Source organism: Euleptes europaea, chromosome 4, assembly GCF_029931775.1.
Source record: "Euleptes europaea isolate rEulEur1 chromosome 4, rEulEur1.hap1, whole genome shotgun sequence".
Taxonomy (NCBI): Eukaryota; Metazoa; Chordata; class Lepidosauria; order Squamata; family Sphaerodactylidae; genus Euleptes; species Euleptes europaea.
This window is the reverse complement of record NC_079315.1, coordinates 11,506,207-11,527,880: the sequence shown is the minus strand read 5'-3', so window position 1 is coordinate 11,527,880 and position 21,674 is coordinate 11,506,207. Positions and strand designations below refer to the sequence as shown.

The following is a 21,674-nucleotide window of genomic DNA, read 5'->3' as shown; positions in this document are numbered from 1 at the left end:
GCCTCTTGAACACACATGAACACATGAAGCTGCCTTATACTGAACCAGATCCTTGGTCCACCAGTCAGTATTGTCTACTCTGACCAGCAGCGGCTCTCCAGGGTCTCAGGCAGAGGCCTTTCTTCACATCACCTACTTGCCTGGTCCCTTGAACTGGAGATGCCGGGGATTGAACCTGGGACCTTCTGCATACCAAGCAGATGCTCTACCACTGAGCCACGGCCCCTCTTTCTCCACCTGTGCATTCTTCCAGTTTGTTGCTTCCCCCCACCCCCGAACCCCTCAACGCTTTTTCTGTTTTGTGCTCTCTTCCGGCTCTCCACGCTACTCTTTGCCAGCCGATCAGTCATTTAATTGATTCTCTTCCTCTGTCTAAGAACCGCCTTAAGACTCGTTCCGTTCAGCCAGCCAGCGCCTAATGACTTCTGGCTTTCTCCTCCTCTCAGATGTTTCGGTTTTTATTTTTGTTCAGATTGGATTGCAAGCCCGCTGGGCAGGGCTGGTCTTATTATTCTTGCAGCAGCTAGGGGCTTCGTGAGACGCAAGTCGCAAGTAACAACCATGTTCCGACCCCCATGCTCCACTTAGCTGGACGCTGCCAGGTTGCATGAGGAATCTGGCTTGAGGCTTGGTTTGGCAACTTAACTGGCCTTGGCTGCCTTAACTGGAAGACTGCCTGGGGGTTGGGGGTTAGGGGTGGCGAGTGCCTTCCTGTTAATTCTCCCGGGATCTCTCAGTCACTTTCAATCCCATCAACCCCACTATCTTCTGGGACAGTCTTGCACACATGTGGGGATAAATGAACCACAGAGATTCCAATCCTTTTCTACTTCAGAAAGAATCCAAAAATCGGAGGGGGGTTTTTAGTGGGACCGCTGCACATGGAATATACGAAAAATTCCTTACGCGGAATCAGACCCCCCTGGTCCACCTAGGTCAGACCTGCCTACTCTGACTAGCACTGGCTCTCCAAGTTAGAGCGGTTCCTCGGTGGAACGGGCATCCTCGGGAGGGTGATGGGCTCGCCTTCTTCGGAGGCTTTTAAGCAGAGGCTAGATGGCCATCTGGCAGCAATGCTGATTTGGGGAACTTAGGCAGATCGCGAGACGGAGGGGTGCATCAGTGCTCGGCTCTTGTGGCCCTTTCTTACATGGCCAGGGTAATGCTGATCGCCACTTTGGGTCAGGAAGCAATTTCCCTCCAGGCCAGACTGGGCATGGAGTAGGGGGTCACTGGGTGTGTGTGAGGGGGGGGGAGGTAGTTGTGAATTTCCCGCATTGTGCAGGCGGTTGGACTAGATGACCCTGGATATCCTTTCCAACTCTATGATTCAACGTTCTCGGGCAGAAGTGTTTCCCATCACCTACTACCCAGTTCTTTTAACCGGAACTGCTAAGGATTGAGCTTGGGACCTTCTGCACTCAAGACAGAGGCATGGAGTAGGGGTCACTGGGGGTGTGGGGGGGAGGTAGTTGTGAATTTCCCGCATTGTGCAGAGGGTTGGACTAGATGACCCTGGGGGTCCCTTCCAACTCTATGATTCTAAGTTCTCGGGCAGAAGTCTTTCCCATCACCTACTACCTGGTTCCTTTAACCGGAGGTGCTAGGGACTGAACTTGGGACCTTCTGCACTCAAGACAGAGGCTCTGCCACTGAACTATGGCCCCTGTGCAGGATAAGATAAAGAAGAGGTGGTTTTTATATGCCGACTTTCTCTACCACTGAAGGAAGAATCAAACCAGCTTATAATCACTTTCCCTGCCCCTCCCCACAACAGACACCTTATGAGGTAGGTGGGGCTGAGAGAGCTCTAAGAGAGCTGTGATTAGCCCAAGATCACCCAGCAGGCTTCATGTGGAGGAGTGGGGAATCAAATCTGGTTCTCCAGATTAGAGTCCGCTGCTCCAAATCACTGCTCTTAACCACTACACCAAGCTGGCTGGATAAACATCCAGAAGATACAACTTGAGGACTGCTTATGCTTCCCTTTGGTTGCCCTATTCTATTCAACGTCTCCATGAAACTGGTAAGAGAGGTCTTTCGGAAGTGTGGGCAATAGTGCTACCAGTATCAAGGTGGCACCCAGTAAGCTCTTCTTCCCTGGAGGTTTTTAAGCAGAGGCTAGATGGCTGTCTGTCAGCAATGCCGATTCTATGACCTTAGGCAAATGATGAGAGGGAGGGCATCTTGGCCATCTTCTGGGCATGGAGTAGGGGTCACTAGGGGTGTGTGAGGGGGGGAGGTAGTTGTGAATTTCCTGCATTGTGCAGGGGGTTGGACAAGATGACCTCAGTGGTCTCTTCCAACTCTTGAAATTCTATGATTCTATCTCTTAGGCAGATGCTCGTGTGAACCTGGCACGGGGATGCTGGGTGGATCAGTTTGTTCTCTGCCGCTCTCCTCTCCTGAGGTTTATTCATTAGTATCTGCTATGCTTCCATCCGGAGTTGCAGTCCTGTTTGTACTGGTACTACAGCAATTTTTTTTGTAATGCTTTAGTGTTTTTAATGGATTTTTATTAAGATTTGCTGCTACCGCAAGCTGCTTTGGGGGCATTTCTGCACTAATTAGTTTGATAAATGCATGAATGTGCAGCAGCAGACCAGTCTCCCCAAGGGGCTTCGTAGATACTTAAGGAAGTTTTCCCTCCGGTCGAGCGTACCGCTTGCCTTTTCAACGACAAACAATTCTGTTCTGGTCTCACCAAGAGATAATTAAAAAATTGCCATCACAGGTTGAAGAAGAAGAGTTGGCTTTTATATGCCGACTTTCTCTACCACTTAAGGCAGAATCAAACCAGCTTACAATCACCTTCCCTTCCCCTCCCCACAACAGACACCCTGTGAGGTAGGTGGGGCTGAGAGAGCTGTGACTAGCCCAAGGTCCCCCAGTTGGCTTCTTGTGTAGGAGTGGGGAAACAAATCCAGTTCACCAGATTAGCGTCCGCCGCTCACGAGGAGGAGCGGGAAATCAAACCCGGTTCTCCAGATCAGAGTCCACTGCTCCAAACCTCCACTCTTAAACACGACGCAACACTGAGAGGAAAAACGGGCATTAAGAAGAACCATGTGGAAAAGCAGGTTTCTGTCCTTAACAAAAGAGTGACAAAGCGTTGAACGACATGTGACATTTTTTGATGGCTAGTGTCTGGGTTTCCCCGAACTGACTTTGCCTCAAGAGACTCTCACATCGCATTTGAAGGAACTTGCCTCTCTCAAGCACCCCAATTTGGATCAGGACCACAGTGGCAGAAGAAGAAAGTGCGTCAGCCCCCTCCTCCAGCTTTCCTGACCCAAAACAGCCTGTTTGCCCCACTGGGGGGCTGAGTGAGCAGCCAATCAGTACTAGTGTAGGCCCCCAGCAACACAAATAGCGCCCCCCGAGGGACCATTTTGGGTTAGAAAAACTGCAAGGGGGGGAAAGCTGAAGCCCCCCTCCCATTTCCCCCCATGAGCACCCCCGTGCCATGGTCCTGAATCACAGAATCATAGAGTTGGAAGGGATCACCAGGATCATCTATTCAAACCCCCTGCACGGTGCACAGAGGGACGGAGGCGGAGAAAGCTTTCCTTCACAAAAACAGTAAGAGGGAAGGCCCTTAATCTCTGTCCTAAAATGGATACCCCGCTTTTTTCTTTAAGCCAAGCTGCGCTCTTGAAATCCCTCTGGGGCTGGAGGGAGTTCAAACCCCAAAATACAAAAGCAGGTGGCTAAGGGACAAGAGTTCATATACAATCCTTGAGCTTGCTCTTCCCTATGTTGTGGATATCTCTTCACTGAGGCAACACCATCAGATCTTGATTCTATGCCAGGAGAATTATTGGGTATTGTTACTTTGGATGCATTTCAGTCAGTATATATCGGTAGTTATAATGTCGGTACTTAATTAAATCTATGAGTATTTGGGGAGGGGCCGTGGTTCAGTGGTAGAGCATCTGCTTGGTGTGCAGGAGGTCCCAGGTTCAATCCCCGGCATCTCCAGTTCAAGGGACCAGGCAAGTAGGTGATGTGAAAGACCTCTACCTGAGACCCTGGAGAGCCACTGCCGGTCTGAGTAGACAATACTGACTTTGATGGACCAAGGGTCTGATTCAATATAAGGTGGCTTCATGTGTGTTCATGTGCCCCTTAGCCACATGCTTTTGTATTTTGGGGTCTGATCGCAATGTTGGTGTGGGGTGGCTACTATTTTTTGCTTGGTTAGTTGTGCCGGAGGGAGTTCCCCGCTTCCAAGATGATGGAATAGGGGTTCGGGGGGAGGGGGAGGCTTGGGATGAACAGAGGAGGAGCACACCTTGACCCGATCCGCTCCAGGCAATACAAGTGTTGATGCTGAGTGGGGTCGCTGGGCAAGCAGAGGCCAAAGAACAAGCCACTGACTTGCCCCGTGGGAGGAATCCTACAGGAGAGCCATCCGCCTTGGGAGCAGAGCACGGCCGGAAGGGGGCTGCCTCTCATCTGTAGCGCACAGCAGTTCATGGGGAGCCTGGTGCTAAATCATTCGTAGATGACCCTTCTGGGTCGGGGTTTCGTACGAGGGGAGGGGCTGTGGCTCAGTGGCAGAGCATCTTCTTGACATGCAGAAGGTCCCAGGTTCAATCCCCGGCATCTCCAGTTAGAGGGACTAGGCAAGTAGGTGATGTGAAAGACCTCTGCCTGAGACCCAGGAGAGCTGCTGCCAGTCTGAGTAGACAATACTGACTTTGATGGACCAAGGGTCTGATTCAGTATAAGGCAGCTTCATGGGTTCGTGAGACATTACTATAGGAGAGGGAGGAACCTGCTTCCCCTCCTTCTGCAGTGTCCTGGCGCCTCCTAATGAATAGAGATGCCGGAATTACAGAAAACATTGCAGTGTTGCGCAAACTGAGAATGCGGACTGGCCTTACAGATCACAGAGGGTAGTTTTTCTTGGTGCGGAAATGCAGCGCAAGCCACACAAGGCCCTGAACATAAGGTTTCTTCCACGCGACCTATTTTAAAAACTCTGCAGGTCCCCACTCACCGCCTCCTTTCCCATACCAGCCACTTGTCTCCATCCGAAATGCCTGGTTGTATGGAAAAAACACTGTATACCCGTCATCAGCCCGCGGTGCTGCAATTTACACTAGTTTCCTTCCATATCCCTTTGGAGAACACAACCCTAACAACACACTGTAGCTGATCTCAGGCCATCGGGGCTTCATAAAAAGGACAGAAGCCCAGTTATATTCCTCTCTGTTTCTGCCAGCGGTCCCTACCGCTCGCCTTGCGGGTAAGCTCGGCTATTTTTTAAAGAATTAATTCACTGGCAAGCCCCATCTTCCCCACACAATTAAAGCAGGGCTCCCCCCCACCTCCAAATTCAAAAAGATGGCTGCAGCTTTTCCAAGTTACGACTGAGGGGCACGTTCCCACTCAACGCCAGGTTTCAGCTTCCAGACTCTGGTTTTTTGTGTGTGCAAAATCCTCAGCGATGTCTGGTAGACTCCAACAGGTGGTTTCGATTAAGCCAAAAAATATATATATAAATGAGGACAACTGCAGACGCTCGAACACCAGGTTGGAGCACAAAAACCTCGAAGCTGGATTTGCTGGGGAGAGAGAATTCTTGCCATAGCTCAGCGGTTAGCTCATTTTCCCTTTTCGGCCCTCATAATAAACCCTCCGTGACACCCCCGAAGTAAAGGTGGCCCACAGGAAACTGGGCAGCCATTCCGCAGGAGGAGGCGAAAGAGAACCAGACGTGCTGGGAAACAGGGAGATTTCGGGCTGAAGTTTCTCTCGCCGTCTCCGCCCTGATATTTATTTTCGTTTAAAAAACCTTTTCTCAAAAAGATGGTCTTAAAATCCCACCTCTCTTTACTTGGCATCTAGAAAGAGAACAAGAAAAGCCATGCTGGATCAGACCAAGGCCTATCAAGTCCAGCAGTCTGTTCAAACAATGGCCAACCAGGTGCCTCTAGGAAGCCCTTAAACAAGACAACTGCAGCAGCATTATCCTGCCTGTGTTCCACAGCACCTAATATAATAGGCATGCTCCTGTGAGACGGTAGAGAATAGGTATGCATCACTACAAGTATCCATTTTGACTAGCAGCCATGGATAGCCCTCTCCTCCATGAACACATCCACTCCCCTCTACAAGCCTTCCAAGTTGGCAGCCATCACCACATCCTGGGGCAGGCAGTTTCACAATTTAACTATGTGTTGTGTAAAGAAATACTTGCTTTTATCTGTTTTGAATCTCTCACCCTCCAGCTTCAGCAGATGGCCCCACGTTCTGGTATTATGAGAGAGGGAGAAAAGCTTCTCCCTGTCCACTCTCTCCCAACCGTGCATAATTTTATAGACCTCTAGCATGTCTCCCTTTAACCGCCTTCTTTCTAGGCTAAACAGCCCTAAGCGTTTTAATAGCTTCTCACAGGGCAGTTGCTCTAGTCCCCTGATCATTTTGGTTGTCTTGCCCTCGGTCTTCTAGAAAAGTTGTCAGTGTTGCTCAAGGATTTCGTGGAGACAGACTGAATGAGACATGCAGTCTAGCTCCAGTAATAAACTCTTGCAAGACAAATGAAGCTGCCTTCAACGGACCCTTGGTCCATCATGGTCAGTATTGTCTACTCAGACTGGCAGTGGCTCTCCAGGGTCTCCGGGAGGGGTCTCTCGCATCACCTACCACCCGGTCCTTTTAAACGGAGATGCTGGGGACTGAAACGGCCATCTTCTGCATGCAAAGCAGAGGCTCTTCCGCTCAGCCACAGCCCCTCCCCAAAATTCTTACAGTGCAACTCCACTTAAGGTAGAGGAGCAGGGAATCAAACCCAGCTCTCCAGATTAGAGTCCACCACTCCAAACCACTACTCTTAACCACTACACCACTGATCTTAAAGCTTAGTGGTAGAGCTGATGCCTCGCAGGCGCCATCCCCCAACACTGCCAGTTAAGAGGATTGAGATAGCAGGGCTGGAAAAGGCCTCAACTCACAGCTCATGAGCTGCTCCCAGCCAGAAGGCAGCCCTGGACCGGATGGACCAGAGGTGTGATGAAAGGCAAGCAGCCAGCGACTTGTGCCAATGGAAAACCTCCCACCATTCCCAGCACATTTAGGTGCCAGTGCCAGTTGCCGACAGCCAGGCTTCGTAGCTCTGTGTGGGGAAGGAGAGGAGGGCACACTCATGCAGCCATCAGACCCACGGCCATTTATTAACCCTCCCCTGTGGCTAGGCCAGATGCCGAAGACAAACAAAACACCAAGGGGAATCGCACTGGGAAAGGGAAGCATTTTTTTGACGCCGAAGCAAGGGGTCCCCGTCCTTTTTCAGCCTGCAGGCCCCCTTGGGGTCCCAAGACAGGGCCCTGGGCACAACGCAAAATGGCTGCTGCAGGAGAGCTGTGACTAGCCCAAGGTCACCCAGCTGGCTTCATGTGGAGGAGTGGGTGAACAAATCCAGTTCACCAGATTAGCCTCCGCCGCTCATGTGGAGGAGTGGGGAATCAAACCCGGTTCTCCAGATCAGAGTCCACCGTTCCAAACCACCGCTCTTAACCACTACACCACGCTGGCTGGGGCTGAAAGAGTTCAGAGAGAACTGTGACTAGCCCAAGGTCACCCAGCAGGCTTCATGTGTAAGAGTGGAGAATCAAGCCCAAAACCAAAGGACTGATTCAGTGAAAGGTCTGATTCGCGTGGAAAGATCTCACTCGTCCCTTTTGTTGTAAAAAAAGAAGTTAAAACTCTGAGTCCTTGCTGGCAAAGACCGAGTGCAAAAGGAAAGGGTCAGCAGAGAAATTCCAAGAAGTCTACAAGACCACCTGTCAGCAGCCATGAGCCCTGGGCAAGCCCAACACGGTCTTACTTCCGTTGGATCACAATCTGAGCTGCGCCTCAAAGACCCTCAGCAGCATCCCAGATCCACCCACGAAGACACAGCTTTGCCGGAGATCATAGTAGACAAGCACCATTATTGGGAAAGGTTTTCAGCTGTCTTCCTGTACAGCAAAACATACATGGAAGGCCACAAAACAGCGGACCAGAACGGCAGCTCTGAATACAGCCAAGGTTGAGGCCTGACTCCAGGTGAACGGATCGCACCCACCGTATGAGCTCTTTGGGACCAAAACCCTCTTCGGGACCGGGACCCACAAAACCTGCTTGAAACCACTCACCAGAACAGGACACAGCAAAGCCACACCCAGATACAAAACAAACTGGCTCGTGCCAGTTAGCGGGCGATAGTGGGCCCGAGAGTCTTAAGCCGAAGAAAGTTCTGAAATGCAACCGACGCCAAAAGCATTGCGTCGCGAGCCCAAAGCCCCTCGGCCGGGTTACAGAGCTCAGAACAACCAGAAATAGGAAATTTGAAAGACTAAAAGAGTGTTGGTACGACCCGACCTAGAGCCCCCGGTTTGTCAGTACGGGGCAACCGTAAGCAGCTGTCATCAAAGATACAGAATCCACTGCTGGACCCTGAAGGAATGATTATTCAGCCTGTTGGGAATTAGTCTACAAGTTTTGCCTCTGCCAGGATTACAAAAAAAAAAAAAAAAAAAGAGTTAAATGTTTGTGTTTCTTTTACATTGACTCAGGCAAGCATCGATTGGTCGGATCAAGAGCCATTGGTCGTCTTACCATAACAAAAGTGGAAGAGGAACAAAAGGAAATCTACAAGGAAACCAAAGATAACGAGAAACAAATTGGAAACCTACAAATACAAGGAGAGATTCTGAAGGACCAGATGGCACTTTTGGATATGAAATCGAAAGCATCAAATCTACGAATACGCAATCTCGCGGAAAAATATGGGGATACCAGAGAGACTATGATAAAGTCGCTTGCTGACATTTTCCATTTAAGTGATCAAAAATTAAACTATGCAATAGATAAAATATACAGAGTTCCCCTGTCACCAAAAATACAGAAATCAACACCCAGAGAGATTGTGATTGCCTTTTTTGATCTCAAAATGAGGAATACAATCATGCAAATCCAATATGATAGTCCTCTTTCGGTAGATGGATTACCATTAATAATGCTAAAAGATATACCTCGCCACTTGGTTGCAAAGAGAAATGCTTACAAAGACTTAACAACGATATTGAGGAAAAATGGAATAAAGTATGCCTGGTTAATACCACAAGGACTTACGTTCATCTATAAACAGAGCAGATATGCGGTCAATTCACCAGTTGAGGCTGAAAGATTTTTATTAAGCCACAAAGAACTGACAGATCCAATTCAAGGAAGAGACCAAGAAGAAATGCGACGGGATGAAGACTCAACTGGGCAAGATGTAGCAACTGGACACCATCGACTTCAAGAGACTATACCGAGAAAGCAAGAAAAGAACAATAGAAACCCCCGACAGAAGAAGTCTTTTAAAAAGAAGGGATGAAGGGTTGGAGGGTATTAAAATAATGGGAATAAGGGGAGGTGTAGGGAAATAATAATAATTTTTTTTTAATTTACATGATAATGTTAAGTATGTGTAGTTCTATCCTAGTTTTTGGAATAATTTATACCCTATTAGCATTTTTAATTACTTTTAATGTTAACTAATCATATCAGATAGGGTTACAAAGTTATGGCGTATGCATGGATATAAGAAATAAATAAATAAAAATAAATATATAATGTTTTAGAAGGATAGACAAAGAGTAATACAAAGAAGTGACCAGATTAAGAATGGGTTAGAGGAAGTTGGGGGGGAAGTTCAAATTGTTATATGTATTTTACTATGAGGATATCCATTCAGCATTGTACTATTATTGTTTATATATGGAAAAATAAGCTAGATGGTATATCGAATGGGATTACTGTATCAACTTTATGGAAAAAGCAATTAAAAAATTTATTAAAAAAAAAAGAGCCATTGGTCGTGTGATGTTCTGGCGCGATCTTAGAAGCTTTGGTCGAACTGCCATTTTGGTTAAGAAGAGACTAACTTCTCTTCACTTCTTCTTCCGCAAGTAGATAACGTTAACTATATTCTTTACTGTGTTTTAAGCCTTAGAGCCTGTTAGCCACGTGCTGACAAGAGTTTAGGAAACAAATTGTAGATATGTTATTAATTTATATTCCGAGTTTATCCTCTTTTTGATGTAGTAAGCCTCTATATTTACTAGGGTTGCTAGGTCCCTCTTCGTCACCAGCGGGAGGTTTTGGGGGTGGAGCCTGAGGAGAGCGGGGTTAGGGGAGGGACTTCAATGCCATAGAGTCCATTGACAAAGTGGCCATTTTCTCCAGGTAGGGTTGCCAGCTCAAGGTTGGGAAATACTTTGAAATTTTTGGGCAGAGTGTGAGGAGGGCGGGGTTTGGGGAGGGACTTCAATGCCATAGAGTCCAATTTCCAAAGCGGCTATTTTCTCCGGGGGAACTGATCTCTATTGACTGGAGAGCAATTGTAATAGCAGGATATCTCCAGCCACCACCTGGAGGTTGGCAACCCTAATATTTACTGAAGGAAAGCAATGTGTCTTGAACTTTGTGTGTCTAATTTTTGATCCACAAGATCACGATTTATCACAATCTAGCTCAACACGGTCCCTGCTCCATGAACCCAATTCTTAGCAGTCACGCAGCTAAAGATACCCTTGCCACATGATGGCCTCCATCCCACTCCCCATGCAGCAACATCAAAACAACACCAATTGATGCAGGAACAAAATCTTAGGAACAGAAGATGGGCAGCTGGTTCACAAATGGCAGATCAGCGTCTAGTACTAGAAAATCCAAAAGCCGGAGCAGTTCCAGTGCAATCAGGACTGGGGGAGCCGCATCACCCACAGCTGGGGAAAAGTGCCGTCAAGTCGCACCCGATTCACGGCAACCCCGTACGCTTTTTCGAGGCAAGGGACGAACAGAGGTGGTTTGCTTTTGCCTGACTCTGGACTTCCTTGGTGGTCTCCCATCTAATCACTAACCAGGACCGACCCACCTTAGCTTCCAAGGTCTAACAAATTCAGGCTCAGCTGCCCCGTCCAGGGGTAAGGCACCACTGATGGGTTTAGGCACACCAGACAGAAAGAGCTACCCTCTAAAGTGTCGTGCACCCTGCAGCTGTGTGGCCACCAACGGAGCCAGACATCACGTTACCCTGTACAATACTTCAATCCCACCTCCTTCTGCAGTCAACGGTGAGATACAAAGAGCAGCCCGAGACACCTTAGCATGAATCATAGAATCACAGAGTTGGAAGGAAACGCCAGGGTCATCGAGTCCAACCCCCTGCACAATGCAGGAAATTCACACCTACCTACCCACACACACACACCCCAGTGATCCCCTACTCCATGCCCAGAAGATGGCCGAGGTGCCCTCCCTTTCATGATTTGCCTAATGTTATAGAATCAGCATTGCTGACAGATGGCCATCTAGCCTCTGCTTAAAAACTTCCAGGGAAGGAGAGCTTAACACCTCCCGAGGAAGCCTGTTCCACTGAGGAACCGCTCTAACTGCTAGAAAATTCTTCCTAATGCCTAGACGGAAACTCTTTTGATTTAATTTCAACCCGCTGGTTCTGGTCCGACCTTCTTGGGCAACAGAAAACAACTCGACACTATCCTCTATACGACAGCCCCTCAAGTACTTGAAGATAGTTATCATATCCCCTCTCAGTCTTCTCCTCTTCAGGCTAAACATACCCAGCTCCTTCAACCTTTCCTCATAGGGCTAGGTTTCCAGACCCCTCACCATCTTTGTTGCCTCCTCTGGACATGTTCCAGCTTGTCTACATCCTTCTTAAATTGTGGTGCCCAGAACTGAACACAACACTCTAGGTGAGGTCTAACCAGAGAAGAGTAAAGCGATACCATCACTTCACATGATTTGGACACTATACTTCATGTGTTACTCATCCACCTGTAACTCAACTACATGCTTCCTTCTGGCCCATGCCATGTTTAAAACAGAACCAAAGAAGCCCAGAGAACCAGAATGCTGCACAGTTTAACAAAACTATTGCCTGGTAGAGCAAAACAAATACTCGCTCTCCGTACGCTCTCTCACACACACACACTGTATCTTCTCAATAGAAGAGGACAATGACAGCTACAGTCAAAGCAGCGTTCGGGACCCACCTATAAGTCTTCCCGTCTTTGTGCTGGTCGTCGTCATCCTCGTTCGGCAGCACAAAAGGATCGCTCATCTCCGGCAAGCCGGACTCCTGCAGGCGCTTCTTTTTCCGACCCCGGGGTGCTTTGGGGGTGATGCCTCCGGCGGCGCCAGCCGCCCCTCCCTCAGAAAGGGCGGCACCCCCCTTCTTGGAAAGGTCAGGGATGACCTGGAGGGCCGCCTGGGAACCGGGCGGGAGGGCCGAGACAATCATGGGTGCCGAGATGGGGAAGGTTTGTACGGAAGAGGCTGTGGTCACCAAGGACCCAGAGGGAGACGTGATCACCAGACCGGGGCCTGCAGCAAGAGAGGAGAGGAAGGTCAGACGCGAGGCCCCACGGGAACATCCACGTATTTTCTTAGGCCCTGACAGAAGCAGAGCTTGGCCCTTAAAATAATAAGCCACAGAGGATGCTCGTTTCCATGCATTCCTAGAGGCAGGACTGGAATATCACACGCTTCTGCCTAGATGGTAGATAGCTAACGGGTTTACCATCATTCAACAGCATCCAGGTCACGTTTTCTTAGCACTCTTCCTTTATGTCACCCAATCCATTTTTGCAAGGGTTCATCAATCCCTCTAGATGCACCCCTCCACTGATGCTCCCTTCCACACCCTCAAGAGCAGGGGTGTCGAACTCATTTGTTACGAGGGCCAGATATGATATAAATGTCACTTGGCCGGGCCGGGCATACCATAACATTTAATGCCAGGTACCAGAGATACAAACTTTATAGAAGACAAAGCCAATTCATGATATTTTTTCCTTTGTTTTTTTTTTACTTAAAATACAAACATGCCTAAAACAATAACACTCTCACAGTATGTTATTTTATTTAGCAGTCTTTGATTATTGACATCTCAGGTCTAGAGGGGTGGCAGCCCCAGGTGGTACGCCCACAGCGGGTTCACCAGCCGAGATCGAGACTGATTGTGTGAGTCTGCCTCGACTGGCTCGTGGACGGGATAAGAGCTTTCAAGGGGGTGGGTCCAGCCCCCAGGCTGCACGTTTGACACCCCCGCCATAATCAAATAAGAATCCTGGCTAAACTGACACTTATCCAGAGCCACAAATCCCTGACTGAGAAGTTTTTCCTCCTCTTGTGATTAACAGTTCTCTGATTAACTAGTAACCTCTAACTTTTCTGCGGGAGTCCCTCTTTGGCTGCCTTCGCAACAGACGTGAGCATCCACTTTACTAATCGTTATATTACTGAGGGGGATGATGAGCTGCAGAAAGAGGGAACCTGAGTAAGAATGGGTTCCAACTTGCTACACCACCACCCTTCCATAAGCGTGTATAGGAGCAGAGCTCTAGAGCAGGCATGTCGGATTCATTTGTTAGGAGAGCCAGATATGACATAAATGTCACCTGGTTGAGTCGGGCCACGCCTCACCAGCCCAGATTGAGACGGGGTGGGTTGGGCTGCCTGGGCTGGTGAGCCCACAGCGAACTCGCCGGTCCAGATCGAGACTGGGGGGCGCGGTGCTGCCTTGGCTGGCGAGCCCACAGCAAGCTCACTAGCCCAGATCGAGACTGGGGGTGGTTGCCTCAACTGGTGAGCCCACAGTGAACTCCCCAGCCCAGACCGAGACTGTGTGTGTGTATGTGTGTGTGGCTGCCTTACAGGCTGGATAAGAGCTCTCAAGGGGCCGGATCCAGCTTCCCAGGCCGCACGTTTGACACCCCCGCTCTAGAGCCTCTCACCTGTTGTCATGAGCCCAGCGGACTGCACAGGCACCACAGTGATGTTCTGTGTCACGGAGGCTTGACTGTGCGGGGTAAGCTGTTCTGGCTTGGTGTCAGACTCCATGGAGATACTGGTGGGCAGGGCTGCCGAGGCGGGGACAGTCAGCAGGGTGGGGTAGTGGGGGGGAGCCAGGCCACATCCTTTCTCTGCGGGTAACAGCTGCTCCTTCATCTTGTTAATGAACATACTGTTGTCGATCTGGAGCAAGAGGGGGGAAAGAAAATTTGGTTAGAACGGCGGTGGGTTGGCTCTGCAGAAAAGCGAACACATGAACCTGCCTTATACTGAATAAGACCCTTGGTCCATCAAACTCAGTACTATCTACTCAGACCGGCAGTGGTTCTCCAGGGTCTCAGGTTGAGGTCTTTCACATCACCTACTTGCCTAGTCCCTTTAACTGGAGATGCAGGGGATTGAACCTGGGACCTTTGGAATGCCAAGCAGATGCTCTACCACTGAGCCACAGCCCCTCCCCAAAGGAACACACGCTGCCTTATACTGTATCAGATCCTTGGTCCATCAAAGTCAGTATTGTCTACTCAGACCGGCAGCAGCCCTCCAGGGTCTTAGGCTGAGGTTTTTCATGTCACCTACTTGCCAGGTCCCTTTAACTGGAGATGCCAGGGATTGAACCTGGGACCTTCTGAATGCCAAGCAGATGCTCTACCACTGAGCCACGGCCTGTTCCCTTTCAAGCGTGTTGAAAGGGAGGCTTTCCTTACCTGTCCGGAGACCGTGGGCACCGCAGGCCAGAAATACGGAGAGGAGTTGAAGTGAGATTCTTCCATTCTAGCTGGGGAGAGGAAAGACACAAGGGCTTGATGTCAGAGAACTTTCATACAGCATTCTCAAGAGGCAGTCCCCGCCCTTATTTGAAACCCAGTCTGAATTCTACTGAGATTCCCCTTGGCCGGTAAAGCACATTGCAGGGGGGGCGGGTGTTCTGCAGATATGGTCCCTGATATTTCAAACCTCCCAATATCCAGACCAGCCTCCAAATTCCAGAGGACAGAAATTAGGGTCTGCACATAGAGTTGATCTTCACAGAAAGACCGCAAGAATACTGTGCAGTCGGAACTCAAAGGGCACAAGAGCCTGCGTGGGCTTCCTTACGCTATCAAAGCATCACCTAAGGTGCTAAAACAAAACACAGCAGGGCAATGGTATCGAGGCGGCAGCAAATTAACAAAACTCAGAACCTCCCTTCAAAAGAAATAAGTTTGCATCTTAATGCCTGCAGAAAAGCTGATGGCATTATTGTAGTCCTCGTTCTCAAGGCTACAGGAATACCCATGATCCTTAAATGTGGAGAGTTTGCAACACTGAGTTTTGACTTGCTTCAGATCGCTGTGAGATAATGGGGCAAATCCAGCTTTGGGTTCAAGGGACCAGTCACTTGCCCAAACCCTGCTCAGCCCTAATTCTATATAACACAAAGCCTAGTTTTGAATCCCTGCATCACTTCCCTTTTCTGGAAAGATGTTCCCTTTCCCGCACCTGGCAAGAGGACTCTTGAGCCCTAAGTCCAGCCTCCCTATGTACACTCACTCCAGACAAGGTCTCTAGAGAGTATGAGGGGAGCCGTGCGAGCCGTGCTTATCTTCTGCCAACCTTTAAAAAGAAGACTAACATGCTTTACTTTTGAGGTTATCAAAACCAAACAACACTACGCTATAGTCTTATGAGCTACATTCACACTGGATGACAATCAATGTGACAAGAAAGCAAATTACGTATAATATACAGATAATGAGCGCAATAGCGCAAAAACCAAACCTCCAACGGAGGTGAAAACGAACCTGAGAGTTCAACAGGTAAGTCCACGTTTATGTTGTAAAGGGGGTAATCTTCTGTCAAGAGACAAAAAAAGCCAACGCTGAGAGCGATGCAGCGGAAATGGACTCTTAAGGAGTTTCCAAGAAAAAACATATGGAAAACATTGTTATTTGGGGATCAGGCAACTGATGAAGCTAACAGCGCAAACAGACCACAGCTTTTATCCGGAGAGCCCGTCTTCTTGATCTACCTCTTGCCAGGGGTCTTCTGGAGACTATATGTACCTGACCTTCTTGGCTTTTTTTGTCCCTTCACAGAAGATTATCTATCCCTTTACAACATAAACACAGACTCACCTGTTGAACTCTCAGGTTCGCTTTCACCTCTGTTGGGGATTGGGTTTTTAAGCTATTGCGCCCATTATCTGTATATTATATGTAACTTGCTTTCTTGTCGCATTGATTGTCATCCAGAGTGAATATTGCTCATAAGGCTTTATAGCTTACTGTCATTTTGTTTTGATTACTTTTGAGGTTGGCCGTTAAGAGGCAAAAATACTTCCTCCCCCCAAAAAACAACCCAATCCACACGGAAGGTGGAAGAGCACATTTCTGCAGAAGAGAAATTTGGCAGAAAGGACTTACGGTGGGAAAGCAAGATTCGGGATGTGGAGTATTTGGGTTTCAGCTGATCGTGTGAGCCTTTACAAAGTGAGATGCGGACCTACAAAAGCTCCTGCTTGTATCACTTCTAGTATCACAACACCAGCACTAATCTCTTAAAGACTATACAATAATGGCTACAACCCTTTGCGCATTTTCTCAGGAGTTAAGTCCCATTAGACGCAGCAGGACTTGCTTCCGAGTAAACATTCAAAGGATGGGGGCTGAAGAAAAGTGTAGAATCGCCTTGTGACTATGCAACTTCCTACAGGGGGAAAGAAAAAAGCTATTATCTCAATTACCAGAGACAAGCCACACAAACCTTTTTCTCACCTCCAGCCTATTACCAAGATTGACCAGGGCAGCTTTAAACCTTCTTCTCACCTCCAAACCTATTATCGAGAGCAATCAAGTGCAGCTTTAAAGCAAGAAAACCAACCAATTTCCAAGCCAAAAATACATATGCGCTGGCAGAAACGGATCATACACAAACAATCTGCAGAAAGGATACCACCCTACACGGAACACCTCCCATTTCATGGGGAAACAGATCTGACACACTTTAAATGCCGCAGCAGAGGAGGATATGGAATAACAGCCTATGGCAAATATACAAGAAAAGATGAGAAAACACACATTACTGTCATACAGTCACTTGAGTTTCATTTCATTAATCTCCCAGGCCCGAATGACACCACTCAGGAAACATCGGGTTTCTGCTAAGGATCAGTTTGGAGAAATAGTAGATCTGTTAAGAAACAACAATCCTCTATTTTGCCTCCATGGTTGAATCAGTCAAAACTTGTTAGGCTGAAGCATCTAAGTACCCAATAAATAACACAATAAGGCACTGGGACAGAAGAGCACTGGGTTAAATGTAACTCCCAAATGCCACGTGCAACAAGAGAGGTGCTGGTTACTACAGTGGGACAGAAGTGGGCAATTTTCAAAGAACCTGAACTCCAGGAGAAATCCAGAGGAGGAAGCAGGGGAGTTTTAAAAAGGGAAACGCCAGAATAAAACTTGAAAAATTAACGTAAAGAAACACACAGACACACTCCTATAACCCAGATCGTACGGGGATGGGTGACCTCTGACTCTTACATGTTTGTCCAACACCAGTAATTAAAAGCATATCAGATCTCCTTCTTCCCCTCCCTCAAAAACCACAAGTGGGGAAATATCATTAGACTAAAACACCAGCTCTTACTGGAAGAACGTATGTGTATGTGCGTGGGGGGGAACAGAGGTTCTACCTGTTGAACTATTCTTTCCTCCCATGGAACTTTGAAAAAAAAATTGTGTGTGTGTGTGGGGGGGGGCAAAATCCTCCTTCGAGGCAGTCACCCCTTCCATCTACCTGGGAACGATTGCCCATATTTTGAAAAGAGATACTTCAGAACACCCCCCCCCAAAGGCTTTATCGTTTACCCTTTCGGATGTCTGGTGTAGTCTGTAATATCCTCTACCATGCTAAGAGTGACCAATGTTTCATGAATACAGGCATAACAGAAAGAGAATCTACCAGGTTCATGGAATCTACCAGGTGAGTCCCCATTTCTTTTTAAGCTCTGCTAGATCAGAACAGGGGCCTACCCACCCCAGCATCCCGTTTGCAAAAGTAGCCCACCAGATGCTTCTGGGAAGGCCACGGGCCACAAAATGTGGCTCTTTCGCTCCCCTGGGGGATCTGACAGTCAGCGGCACACTGCCTCCGCACATGAAGTTTACTTTTAATTATTCTGGCGACCAGCCAACCTGAAGACCGCCCTTCTCCGTGAAGGGGGTCTGGCCCCCTTTCAAACCCACCCGATCAGTGGCCGTCAACCTCCTCTTGTGGCATGGAGTTCTGCAAGCTAGCCACCGGGTGGGCGAAGACAGACTTATTCTGCTCTGGGGGAACCTCCCGCCCTGTCACTCGCATTGAGTTCGACACCCACCCGATCCATCAACCAATTCTTGTGGCAGGGAGTTCCACCAGCTAGCTGCTGGGTGGGCGAAGAAGGACTTATTCTGCTCTCGGGGAATCTTCCCGCCCTGTCATTCGTGTTGAGACTGACACCTCCTCCCTTCCCCTTTAGAGATACCGTCAACCCCCTCTTGTGGCAGGGAGTTCCACCAGCTAGCTGAAGCAAGATTTATCCCGCTCTCGGGGAATCTCCTGCCCCGTCACCCGCACTGAGTTCGACATCTCCTCCTTTTCCCTTTAAGAGATGCCGTCAACCTCCTCTTGTGGCAGGGAGTTCCACCAGCTAGCTGCTGGGTGGGCGAAGGACTTATTCTGCTCTCGGGGAATCTTCCCGCCCTGTCATTCGTGTTGAGACTGACACCTCCTCCCTTTCCCTTTAGAGATACCGTCAACCCCCTCTTGTGGCAGGGAGTTCCGCCAGCTAGCCGAAGCAAGATTTATCCCGCTCTCGGGGAATCTCCCGCCCCGTCACCCGCGCTGAGCTCGACATCTCCTCCCTTTCCCTTTAAGAGATGCCGTCAACCTCCTCTCGTGGCAGGGAGTTCCACCAGCTAGCTGCTGGGTGGGCGAAGGACTTATTCTGCTCTCGGGGAATCTTCCCGCCCTGTCATTCATGTTGAGATGGACACCTCCTCCCTTCCCCTTTAGAGATGCCGTCAACCCCCTCTCGTGGCAGGGAGTTCCGCCAGCTAGCCGAAGCAAGATTTATCCCGCTCTCGGGGAATCTCCCGCCCCGTCACCCGCGCTGACTTCGACATCTCCTCCCTTTCCCTTTAAGACGTCAACCTCCTTTCGTGGCAGGGAGTTCCACCAGCTAGCTGGGTGAAGGGAGACTTATTCCACCTCCTTTCGTGGCAGGGAGTTCCACCAGCTAGCTGCCCGGTGGGTGAAAGGAGACTTATTCTGCTCTCGGGGAATCTCCCGCCCTGTCACCCACCTCCTCCCTTCCCCTTTAGAGGCCACATTTCAGCTGTCGGGGGGGGGGGGGAGAAAGAAGCGGAAAGGGGGGAGCCGAACCCCTCCGAGCCCCCTCCCGCCGGGGCCGGCCCGAGAGCCCTCGGGGACGCCCTCCCCCCACTCCCAGCCCCCCCCCCGCCGCCGCACCCCTTCCCTCGCACTGACCCCGCCCGCGGCCCCTGACTCTCCGCCCCGTTCGGGCTGAGGCGGGGAACAACGGCCGTGCCGACGCGGAGTCCAGCGGCGCGCGGGCCCCCAGCTGCGAGGGGCCGGCCCCGGAGCCGCCGCCGCCTCCTCCTCCTCCCGCCGCTGCCGCTCCCCCAGACAGCCAGGCGGACAGCAGACAGCCCTTGTCCTCTTCCGCTTCCGGGTGACCCAACCCCGGAAGCGACCCTTGCCGAAGGCACCCGCTCATAGTCCCTCGCCCGCTGCCCATGCCCCGGCCCCCGCCCGGCCCCGGCAGGCGACCCCCCCCCCCCTCCAGCTCCCAGCCCCAGCGGCGGCAACGGCAGCCTCCTCCTCACCGGAAAGGGGAGCGGGGAGCCACTTCCGAGGTCAGCGGTTAGCGCTTCCGGGGCGCGGGCCTGGGGAGGGCGGGCGTCACCGGAAGCGCCGCGAGCGGCGGCCGGGGCTGAGGGTTCGGCGCGTGGAGCCAGGGCGACGGTGCGCCGGAAGGGCCACAATTCGCAGGGGGACAGGCGGAGTCTGCGTGGCCCGGCGCCTTTGCAAAGGGGCGTTTCGCTGCCACCTTCCAGACCTTCATAGAGAGTGGTTCTCGTAGGTTATCCGGGCTGTGTGACCGTGGTCTTGGTATTTTCTTTCCTGACGTTTCGCCAGCAGCTGTGGCAGGCATCTTCAGAGGAGTAACACTGAAGGACAGTGTCTCTCAGTGTCAAGTGTGTAGGAAGAGTAATATATAGTCAGAAAGGGGTTGGGTTTGAGCTGAATCATTGTCCTGCAAAAGTAATGTGCTAATCATTGTCCTGTAAGTATCCAGATAATGTGCTAATGAGGGTGTGGTATGTTAAAATGGAACCATTGTATCCTGAAGTGATCTGTTAATGTGTGAAATCCAAAGCTAATCTGCATGGCTATTGTTGAATGTAGTCTTTGTTAACAATAACAATAGCCATGCAGATTAGCTTTGGATTTCACACATTAACAGATCACTTCAGGATACAATGGTTCCATTTTAACATACCACACCCTCATTAGCACATTATCTGGATACTTACAGGACAATGATTAGCACATTACCTTTGTTACTTTTTGAGGACAATGATTCAGCTCAAACCCAACCCCTTTCTGACTATATATTACTCTTCCTACACACTTGACACTGAGAGACACTGTCCTTCAGTGTTACTCCTCTGAAGATGCCGGCCACAGCTGCTGGCGAAACGTCAGGAAAGAAAATACCAAGACCACGGTTACACAGCCCGGATAACCAATGAACTCTGACCGTGAAAGCCTTCGACAATACTTCATAGAGATCTTTTTGCTTGCTTTAATTTGCAAAAAAAAAAACACCTTAATTTCCTGCTGTAATTTGCTATAATCTGTGGCTCAGTTTGTAGAGCCTCTGCTTGGCATGCAGGAGGTCCCAGGTTCAATCCATGGCATCTCCAGTTCAAGGGACCAGGCAAGTAGGTGATGTGAAAGACCCCTGCCTGAGACCCTGGAGAACCTTCTTTTAAAAAAAAATATATTGTTTTTTTTTAAATCACAATAATTTGCATCATTCAATAACATTGTTATATGATATAAACATTATTTTTCTTAACCAAATAACTAATTAATGCTAGTATTTCATTGACTTCCCCTCTCTCCTCCTCTATCTATTTGATAAATTAATTGTCCCCTTTGCATTTAAATTCTAATTCATTATAATATATTTCTTATATCAATCTAATTACAATTCTTTTAATCTAAATCAATTTCCTTAATAATATTTCTACTTCTCTTGTTTGAATTAGATCAAAATATAACCTTTAAGCCTTCCCAGATTTAATTCATTTTCACAATATATTGTCCATGCCTCCCATTCTCCCACAAATTCTGTGTTCTCCTTTAGATTTACTAATGCTGTAAGTTTAGCCATTTCTGCTAGTTGACCCTGGAGAACCTTCCATACCCTAAGGGTAAATCAACTGGGAAGGGACTGTGGCTCAGTGGTAGAGCCTCTGCTTGGCATGCAGAAGGTTCAATCCAGGTTCAACCCCCGGCATCTTCATTTAAGGGACTCAGCAAGGAGGTGATGTGAAAGACCCCTGCCTGAGAACCAGGAGGGCTGCTGCCAGTCTGAGTAGAAAATACTGACTTTGATGGACCCACAGGTCTGATTCAGTATAAGGCAGCTTCATGATTTTGGGGAGGAGATGTAGCGGTAGAGCATCTGCTTGGCATGCAGAAGATCCCAGGTTCAATCCCCAGCGTCTCCAGTTAAAGGGACTAGGCAAGTAGGTGATGTG

General features: G+C 49.2%; 1 protein-coding gene across 7 annotated transcripts in view; it reads right to left on the bottom strand.

Moving 5' to 3' along the window:
- Positions 1-19,644, bottom strand: part of ZNF384 (zinc finger protein 384) — a 43,605-nt gene extending 23,961 nt beyond the window's left edge. For 3 of the 7 annotated variants that reach the window (XM_056847841.1, XM_056847842.1, XM_056847840.1), the window contains exons 1-4: positions 19,369-19,644; positions 14,562-14,632; positions 13,797-14,037; positions 12,054-12,384 (exon numbers count right to left, since the gene is read on the bottom strand). In XM_056847841.1, coding sequence (XP_056703819.1) covers positions 12,054-12,384; positions 13,797-14,037; positions 14,562-14,632; positions 19,369-19,639 — 914 coding nt within the window. In that variant the 5' untranslated portion in view covers positions 19,640-19,644. Of the gene's footprint in view, positions 1-12,053; positions 12,385-13,796; positions 14,038-14,561; positions 14,633-16,610; positions 16,670-19,368 lie in introns of all 7 variants that reach the window. The other 4 variants (XM_056847843.1, XM_056847845.1, XM_056847846.1 and 1 more) reach the window with 4 other exon arrangements.
- Between the last annotated feature and the right edge of the window lie 2,030 nt (positions 19,645-21,674).